We start from the raw sequence: 9,967 nt of genomic DNA, 5'->3' as shown, positions 1-9,967 counted from the left end.
AAGGCAATAACAAAATCACATAGTGCAAAGAGGATTAGGTTGACTGAAAGCTTAAGATGAGCCGCCGCTGTGCAATCTCAAAGAACTCTGATGCAACGTCTGGACTTTTCTGAAATCAAATGCTCACTGTTCATTGACATCAAAGATCATTTTCTGTGTGTGCAACCAGGATATTAAAAAAAAACAATAAAAAATGTGGATGTGAAAAAGGTTGGGAGGTTTTTATTTTTTTTAAATTTACACAACCTTGAAACTTGAAATTTAGATTGTAAATTTGACTTCAGTCAAGAACATAATCTCAACATCTGTTTTGTATTTCAGCCTGTCAGGATTATATTATTTTCCTTCTAATAAATTACATGATTTTATATTTATTTACCTCAGTCGATATTTGGCTCACTCTAGCATTCACTGGGCATGAAATTGTTGTATTATCTTCTCCTATAACACACCAAATCACAAAATGGTTGTCTGGGTTGCTGGGTATTGTAGGCACAAGACAACGTCATAGTTGGAAACTTGTGTGTCCATAACTGTCACAAACAGTACCAGTCAAAAGTTTGGACACATGTACTCTTTCAAGAGATTTTCTTTATTTTTACTATTTTCTACATTGTAGGACAATATTGAAGACATCAAAACTATAAAATAAAACATATAGAATCATCAGCACAACTGATGGTCTCAAACACATTAAGAAGGCAAGAAATTCCATCAATTAACTTTGACAAGACCACCTGTTAATTGAAAACCATTCCAGGTGAAAACCTCATGAAGCTGGTTAAGATATTGCCCATAGTGTGCAAAGCTGTCATCGAGGCAAACAGTGGCTACTTTAAGGAATCAAAAATATGAAACATATTTTGGTTTGTTTGTTAGAAACACTTTGTTGTTTACTACATAATTCCAAATGTGTTATATCATAGTTTTGATGTCTTCAGTATTTTTCTACAATGTAGAAAATAGTAAAAATAAAGAAAAACCCTTGAATGAGTAGGTGTGTCCAAATATTTGACTGGTATTGTATGTAAATCAGCAATGGGACATACATACAGTAATCACATCAGTGAATCCCTGTGTGTGGAGGATCCTTCCACACACTTTATTCAAAAAGCAACTTATAATTGTTTTAATTAATAAACAGTCTAATGTCCCAGATCCAAAACTCTAAATACCCACACTGACCAACTTTTCTGTACATTTACACTGACAGTGTGTCTGCATTCAGCCTGATGCAGTAAAGACCTTCGTGACCCCATTCCTGCAGCCACAGTCATGCATCTTATGATAAATTTATGACTTAACAATAATGTGTGTCTCCCTGAACAAGAATGGCATTTTTTGGGGCACTGACAATGAACCATGTTGTTGACTAAAACCTCTCACCAACCAGCCTCACAAGTTTTTGTCAAGATACCATTTAACCAAAAAGCACATTCTGTACACCAGGTTGATTATTTAGTTGAGCATTTGAAGTGTCATAATTATGGAACATTTTTCTAAACATCTCAAGTTTACTTTTACTTTAACATTTACTTCACTTAACATCTAAAATCAAATTAGCTGTTGTTTTAAAGCTTTCAGAATTGAAAGTTGTACTGAACAGAGTGCAAAATCTAAATTATTAAATTCAAAATGTGTGCAAGGCATAACACTATTTTTCAACTACATCCATTGTGTTCCACATGTGATCCATCTAGATCTGTGAACGTGTTTTTCTGTTGGAATGCAGTTAAATATGACTGTTTCTCTGTATAAATCTACCTTACAGCATTTTGAATTTTTTTTTAAAACATGACGGTGAATATATAAAGAGGTTTAAAGAAAAACACAAAAATTACACAAAACAAATCAAATCATTATAATTATAGTAATAACTGAAATGTTCACATGAAATGTGAAAAAAGAGTGTTCACATGCCTGACTGCGGCCTTCTCACAAACACTCGGCAGAGGTTTTGTTGCATGTGTGTGCATGTGTGTGAGTGTGTACTATGGTCCCAGCTAGCTCCCAGTGTGCAGCCGGTTTCCATTTAGGCATCATTTGTTGTTCCTCCAGGGAACAGATACTGTGACCGTCCATGTGTGCATCTATCCAGCATTAAGGGAGAAAAGAACATCTCTGCAAGTTACCTCTGATTCACATCAGACCATGAAGAGTCTCTTCTGTCTTCCCACACGCCCAGTACACAGCCATCTGCAGTCCTGACTGTCCACATAGTCCAATGAATGTCAGAATATTAACATTGCATTTACACTTCAATGGGGTTAAACCAGCAAACCACATTTCGTTATGTTGTCTTTTCGGATTGCTTGTTGCTGTGCAAACAATTACAGCACATTACATTCAAAGTCTTACATCAAATTTATGGTTAAAAAAGACACAAGACACACAAGACAATTATAATAACTTGAGAGCAATCTTCCATACAAATCCAGGTCTTGCTGCACTGCTGTTCACAAACACTGTATGAACAAACACTCTGATAGCAGAAGCCTAAATTCTCTTTGGGCTTTCTTACTGAAAAACCTGAAGCACATTTGGCCTTTGCCAATTCATTTCCCCAAAGACAATCTGCCAGGTTGGATAAAAGTTTCATATGAGTCAACTGTGCTTTTAAAAACATCACAGGGCTTTCAAGTTGGCCACATCCATTTTCTACATGCTCGGGCTCTTGCAGATCCCACTCATCCCTGCCGGAAGTCACTAATGCGTGACAAACACCTGCTTCTCACCGTAGTCAGTCTCCTCTCCTGCATCTCCCACCTTATCCTTCCACCTGAAGGGCCAGGACGTTGGGCTGGTCCTGTTGTGGCAGCTCAGTTTGGGGTCATGCAGCAGGTTCCACATGAGCCAGATCTGGGGCACACTGAGGCTGTGAACAACCATGAGTTCCCGGTAGAAGCAAGGGTCAAATGTCTGAAGGTGGGGTGCTGCAGACGGTCGGGGAATTCCAAAAGTCCGAAAGCCCCGGTGGCGAGACGGTTTAACGCCAATCAGCTGGAGGCACATTCCCAGAAAGACATCATCAATGGGGAACAACTCCACCTAGAGGTAAAAAAAAAAATTGTATATCAAAGAATTCTTAAAAACAGACACACTAAGTTGTTAAAATTTATTTTTCTAACTTTTAAGTACCTGTTGACAGGCAGTGCTAAGTCTCCGAGCTGTATGTCCAGACATGACAAACCCTCCTCCCCCAGCATAAGATGGGTACAAACCCCCTCCATACATAAACTCTGGCACGTAATACTTGGAACTTCGGCGTCGAATGGGTTTAGCATGGACAATAATATCACCAACAAAGAGATCCTCATCTGACTTTTGACCTTGTAGCATCTCTAGTATGTTTTCTATGTTCACATACACATCAGCATCACCCTTGAAGATGAACCTGTATGAGAAATCATAACAGGAAAAGACAAGAAAGACATCAGGTATGAGTCACATAATGCTAGGAATTAGCTCAACTCATGATTCAGATTAGTTTTATGGAGACTGACTCGACATGAGGACAGCTGCTGTTGATCCATTCCAGAAAGTGTGTTTCCTTCAGTGTCAGGTTGAAGAAGGTGTCCTCAAAGTCCCACAGCAGGATGTCCCTATAGGTTTCACTCTCATAGGCCAGGAGCCGATCCCACAGAGGCAAGGCAGTCCGATTCCTGGGAACACCCAGTAGGAAAAGAGTACGGATGGACACACCATTTTTGAAATGTCCTTCTTTACCCCAGGTCCGACGTACCACCTGAAAGAATTAAATGTGGAGAGAGAGAGATTATTTTGTTGACTAAGAAACTGAGTGAATAAAACATCAGCTCAGACCTGTGTTAATTGATTGACAGCAAAAAGTGTTGTTAACACATGAAGTCGACATGGTGAATAGTTGTTTACACGTCAAGCAGACAGAGCAAAATTAACATTCCTTTGGGGTCATAATGGTGTCCAATATTCATTCTCCTAGTTCTGTTTTGATCTCCACCAAGTCCTGAGGGAAACATCTGGCCCTTCAGCTGCTAAATGCTCTACTCTGTTCACCAGCCAATAGCTAACTTTGTGTGAGCTGGAAAACCAAAACAATGAGCCAGTAGCTAACTTTGTGTGAGCTGGAAAACCAAAACAATGAGCTGAAAGACGTGAAAACGCTGCCATTTGAGGCAGTGGAACAAGCTGTAAACACAACACTTACATATTATAAACATATAAAGTTGTTATGGCGAACTAATTTTTATTTCACCTGATGACCGTAAGTCCAATTTCAAGCTCTCTGTTTTGGTTTCCACCAACTCCTGAGAGAAATATCTGGCTCTTGAGCTGCTAAATGCTCCACTATGTTCACCAGTTAGTCGCTAACTTTATCTGGCTGTCGTTTGGTGCTGAAAAGGGAGAGTTCAGTGGGTTTATCGGAGCTTTTTCACAGAATACATCTGCCCGCTGCATGTAGAAACGACACTGATGACAGCGGTGAACCAAAACTGCAGAGTTGCGGGACGGAAAACAAAAAAACAAAAACAATGAGCTGAAAGACACTAAAAAGAGCTGAGGGCAACTGCAGAGTCCGGTGATAATTCTCTGTGGGTTCATTATTACTTGGGACCCCTTTCACATTACATGTAGGCATTTAATCCATGTTATTATCCAAACAACACAGCTTAATTACTTCGCTGATTCACAGCAAAAGTTTTAGTGGCTAATATTTTTTCTGGCAAAGGCATATTTTACCTGCCGCTTATCAAAATCCGCAGCAATAGATTTCACTGCGATGAGCATGTAGGGAGCAGTGGTAGACCCTCTTCCTCCTCCTCCTTCTTCCTCTGCTCCAATGTGACATTTTTCTGGCTGGTCTATGAGCAGCTTAAAGTTTCTGTTATCCTTCTCTCTCAGATAGCTCTCAAAGTCAAATGGTGGCAACGTGGGTAGAGGATTGCCAGTGGCCTTGGTCGGCACAACATTCTTCTGTCGTGACCTGGATTTTCCCTTAGGTTTGACCTGAGGTTTGGATTTGGGCTGAGGAGGTTTAGACTTGGACTGGGGCCTGCATGCAGGCAGCTGTGGCTCTGAAGGGCTGGATGGTAACTGCTAATTAGGAGAAATGATGTAAGACAGAGGACATTTATTAAAACAAATGTCATTTCAATGAACGTATTATAAATTTAGCGACTATGTGCAAACATGCATAAGTAGTGAACAAAAATAAGAAAGCTAAAAAGCTAAAATAACACTGAAGATATCACCATAATTTCTGTTTATACTGCTTCATGTTTATCTCTTAATGGTTCATATAAAACATCATACTGATGCACTCAGTATGAATGTTCATGCAACACATACTGCTTGTGGATTTCAGCTCATAATTGCAAAACACCAGGAGACAGTATATGAGTATATCTCCACACTCACTGCTGTTTCTCTGTGAGCACAAAGAGCATTATTTCCTTAAGTGGGGTGTGAGCTACACTAACAAATAATGATTTCCTTTCAACAACTCCAGGTCAACATATCACATCCAACCCTGGTCTGGTTTCACTGATTCGTCACAGAAGTCTTCCTCACATCATCCTGCAAAGTCATCTCTGCCCTAACTTATCACTTGAAACACTTACTTTCTAACAGTCTCTGCAAACCAGGATAACGTTACTTTTTGTCATGTGATGTAAAATCAACCACAACATAATGACACCAAATACAGATGGGAACTGATGGCTTGACAAATGTGTGAAATGAGAATAATGCTGACCCAAATTTAAAAACCTATTTGATATAAATGTATCCTGGTAAATTCTACATTACCTACGTTTTCTTGAAACTCACCAGATTAGGGTGATGCAAATCGCAACAAGTTGTATAGTGGTGCAAATTCATATTTTACTGTCGAAACAAGTGTACATGCAAGGTTCAACGCACTTATTATTCAGTTCCATAGTCTGCCCATATCTTCATGCTGTATTCTTACAACCACACTGCTGTGGTTCAGCAGTGAAGCCACTTGCACAGATGAAATGGTATTGAAATTTTTGCTTATTGTACAGTGTTTTCCAATTTCCAGCTGACAGCCTCTGGTTAGTATTATTCATTGTTGACCCCTTGCTGTTCCCTCTAATATTTCCAGTGGCACACCAGTGTGTCGCAACACAAACTTTAAAAACAATGACCTTAAAGCAGCATTAGTTGATTTTTTGGCCACTTGGGGGCAGCAGAACAAGCTGTAAACACAACACTGATATATTATTACATTATAAAGTTGTTATGAATGTCTCAGATGTGTGAAAAAACAGTTGGCTATTTACACATCCAGCAGACACAAAATAACATTAGCATTCATTTAGAGTCGTGTTTCTACAATAGTGCAATATTCACTCCATTTGTTTTAGTCTCCACCAAATCCTGAGGGGATTATCTGGCTATTTGGCTACTCCACTATGTGGATCATTTAGGTGTATCAGAGGTGTATCAAAGCTTTTTTGCTGAAAATAGAAGCTTACTGCATCCGAAACCAAAGCTGATGAGAAAGATGAGACTGAGCCAAAACATTAAAGTTGTGGGCGGTGAGCAATGAGCTGAAAGATGCTAAGAAGTGATAAAGGGAACTGCAAAGTTGGTGGTAATTCAATGTGAGTTCATCACTACGAGCAACCCCTTTCACATTATACATTGTCCTTTGATGCAATGTTAGTATAAAATGTGCAGCTTTAAATTTCTAGTAAAAACATTATACTTACACCCATCATACACATAATACATTATACTATGAATGAAGCTACTCTGATTCTGATACCTACATGCAAACATGCACATGCACGCACACACACACATTCATAAACTGTATCAGATCAGGTCATACCGCTGGAGACTCCTGGCCAACTTTGGCCCCGTTGGCTCCCAGCAGGGTTCGGCTGGAGCTGGTAGAGCTATGGATCTCCAGCTTCCACTCAGGTCTGTCCCACCCAGAGGACACCAGGACCTGGAGAGAGAATTTTGTGGGACATTGGAAAAGGACAGGTAATTTGTTAAGACTTGATAAGTACTTTATGATAGGGAGAGGTTTGTGCACTATAGCAAAGCAAAACTTTAAATACTGCCTTGTGGTTGTATGCCTCCACCAACCGGCTAAGTTGCAGTTTACATCCATGTCTGTCCAGACTCACATAATATTAGTAGTGAAAACTTTGAAGGAATTTAATAAAAGGTATTAAGTGTATTTTCCTTGTATGTGTTCACATGTTTGGCCAATACCGCTGATTCTGATGGAACACAAAGTTGTAGCCATGACAGTAGACGATGCTTCAGATATGGATGTTGCTGCAAAGTGGGTGTGTAGTAAAGTGGGTGTGTCACACAGATAGACCTTTCTCGAAAACACAATGCCTCCGACCACGGCTCTTGCTGGCACGGAGGCATAACTATCTAAATCTAGCCACTCCTGTGCTGTGACTGGTTCTGTCCTTACCTGGCGGGCGTACAGCAGCAGGCAGAATAGCACCAGTAGCAGCATCGTGCACATCACATCTCCCTTCACGTGGAGGATCCTCCTCATCATTACCATCTTCCTCAGCATCTTCTGAAGACACTGACTTCAGTTAAGTATTGAACAGGAATGCATTAGAAAGGGGCAGCTGCAGTTTATACTGCATCTCAGCTTGGAGGGGTTCACCACTTTTATCTGGGTTTGTAGGCTACTCTGCTGAGTCTGAAAAAGAGATACGAGGATATTCCTCTCCCCTCTCTGCTGCATTGCCAAATTGTACCTCGAACTTCACAGTTTGTCTGTAAAAACACATCTTATTGGCTCCTTCGTACATATCACTGGATCCATTGTGTCAGTCTTCATCCTCCCCTACTCCTCAGGCAGCAGTGGACATGTGCATCCTGGACAATAAAAGCAACAATCAATGCTATAACCAAGACAACACAACAAGCAGGAAATAATAGCAATGTGAAAGTGAAAAGGATTTGGTTGAAGTCCTTAAATACTGAAATGAAACATAAACTATTCAGCTCCTTATTGCTTGTCCCCTCCTCACTACTTTCACTTTACTGAGGAGGTAGAGCCATAAATCAATACAGTCATTTGTTTCTGTACAGGAATCACACTTGTGTTGTCTTGCATACTTATTATTACTTTTATTATTCCGTATGTTTCTTTGCTCGTCTTTAACTCAAAAACCATCCAACCAACACATACCGTTCTTATATCAAACTGTGCACAATTATGCGTAAATGTATGCAAATGTATGCTACATTTGCATACATCTGCATATTTAATACATATTTAACTACTTTTTGATGTATTAAAATAAGAATACATAGACTTCCATTGTATTTATAAGTCTGCCACTGTGTACAGTAGAAACTCCATTCAAATGTCATAATGCTCAGTGTGACATGTTGATCAAACGTTATGGTTTATGAGTTATAAAATAGATGGAAGTTAATGAAGCCCCATCTGCTCCCATTGTATTTATAATACAGCAACTTTAGAGCAATTTCAACTTCATTCAGTCTCCACATGCTTATCATCCCTTTATGAACTCATGATTACAACATTACAACATATGTTAAGCCAATGAGCTGTTTTCAGTTCCAGTATGCTACTGAATTTACAGTAGCAACTTCATGCAAGTTTCCAAATATTGACTTCAACATGCAAATGAACTGTGATGGACCATATCATTCTAGAAATTATATTTTTTTCCAATGACATTTTCTCCCCTCCGCTCCCCTCCCATCCCCACCCCTCTCTTCCCCTCCCCTCCTCCTGTGTCAGCAACTCTCCTGTTAGCAGCAGTTTTTAGGCTCCAAGGGCTTTGGGGGGAAACAGGCTTTAAGATGCCACCAGAGTAATTAGCTGCTGGCTATATTAAAGAATGAGACGACCCAACAGACGTGTAATGTGTAATGTGATTTCATGTATTCAGTTATCAGTGTCTTTTTTTTCTTTTCTTTTTTTTTTTTTTTTTTTGTTGTTGGTGGAGCACCTGTCCCCCAAAATGTCTGTGCACGGCCCTGGTTATACTACACTAAGAACATCAAATGCATATAATCCTAAACTACTGCAAAACACAACAGTGCAAAACCAAACTATTCAGTTTGTCAGCTGACAGCAGTCACACACATATTTTCTTCAGGAAATGCTCCTTTCCAAGTTTTATTTATTACAACGACTACTTAGATTTTCAAATGATCATTATTTACTTCCCAGCATAGTTTTTTTTTTTTTTTTTTTTTTTGACAATTCAGAGTTCAAAAGTTGTCTTGGCATTTGTATGAAAAATGACTAAATTTGGCTAAAATGTTATTGATAAAATGGCAATAACTACTCCCATCCCAGTCCGTTCAGGAGGGGGAGTGTCTTATGTAAGTGAACATGATGGTACCGTCTATTTCAAAGAACACTGTGTCCCAACATTGATGTCATTTGGAGTAAACATGTCTAAATGTTGATGAAAATATTTTTGAAAAATATATTTTGAAAAACTTTTGAAAATATTTAACTCCTGAGTTATATACGTGACTCATATTGGTCACAGAGCACACATTTCCAGACAAGCAGGACTTTTCGCACAAGTTACGCAGAGAAGCTCATTTTTCGCCATGCACATCCCTCTTGTTTCACTGTTTCAACAACGGACATGTCCTGTTTTATAACACAAACGTTTATGAAATGATCGATGAGTAGTGTAAGCCATGCAAACTTACCAGACGAGACGGAGGAGGGGTTCAAACTGAAAACATATGTGCTCTGGGTGTCTGAAACTGCGGCGGAGGCTCAACTTTGCAAACTGCAGCCTGAAGAAAACTGGCTTCCGAAGTTTGCGGAGAAAATGATTCAGCGATAAAAGAGGAGAGAGCAGCCCAGATGCTGTGTGTATGCGTGTGTGTGTGTCTGTACCTGGACAGAAGATAAGACTGTACCTCTCTGTCAGACCTGGCGCTGATGAGCCTCTCTTTACGAGCTACTGCGCTCTTGTTG

General features: G+C 39.6%; 1 protein-coding gene across 4 annotated transcripts; it reads right to left on the bottom strand.

Annotated features, from left to right (window-relative positions):
* Positions 1 to 50: 50 nt before the first annotated feature.
* Positions 51 to 9,967, bottom strand: b3gnt9 (UDP-GlcNAc:betaGal beta-1,3-N-acetylglucosaminyltransferase 9). Of its 4 annotated transcripts, none has more exons than XM_067588779.1 (8): positions 9,887 to 9,967; positions 9,694 to 9,797; positions 7,445 to 7,863; positions 6,839 to 6,958; positions 4,720 to 5,076; positions 3,504 to 3,745; positions 3,139 to 3,394; positions 51 to 3,048 (listed from the first exon to the last, which is right to left on the bottom strand). In XM_067588779.1, exons 3-8 carry the CDS (start codon positions 7,550 to 7,552, stop codon positions 2,707 to 2,709), a joined length of 1,425 nt encoding a protein of 474 aa, XP_067444880.1. In that variant the 5' UTR covers positions 7,553 to 7,863; positions 9,694 to 9,797; positions 9,887 to 9,967; the 3' UTR covers positions 51 to 2,706. The 4 variants fall into 4 exon arrangements, with proteins under 4 accessions (XP_067444880.1, XP_067444879.1, XP_067444881.1 ...); XM_067588778.1 differs by having other exon boundaries at positions 7,445 to 7,684; positions 7,795 to 7,863; positions 9,694 to 9,962; XM_067588780.1 differs by having other exon boundaries at positions 9,694 to 9,793; positions 9,887 to 9,954.

Source organism: Thunnus thynnus, chromosome 5 (assembly GCF_963924715.1).
Source record: "Thunnus thynnus chromosome 5, fThuThy2.1, whole genome shotgun sequence".
NCBI lineage: Eukaryota > Metazoa > Chordata > Actinopteri > Scombriformes > Scombridae > Thunnus > Thunnus thynnus.
Note: the sequence above shows the minus strand (reverse complement) of the source record. Positions and strands in the feature narration are given on the sequence as shown.

What these genes read in the sequence shown, in the direction of transcription:
- b3gnt9 (XM_067588779.1), bottom strand. Translation starts at nt 7,552, where the DNA reads ATGCTGAGGAAGATGGTAATGATGAGGAGGATCCTCCACGTGAAGGGA. An exon ending in TTGGCCAGGAGTCTCCAGCG is followed by an intron (nt 5,077 to 6,838) that starts GTATGACCTGAT and finishes TCTCCTAATTAG; the next exon opens with CAGTTACCATCCAGCCCTTC. An exon ending in AGCAGCTGTCCTCATGTCGA is followed by an intron (nt 3,395 to 3,503) that starts GTCAGTCTCCAT and finishes TTTCTCATACAG; the next exon opens with GTTCATCTTCAAGGGTGATG.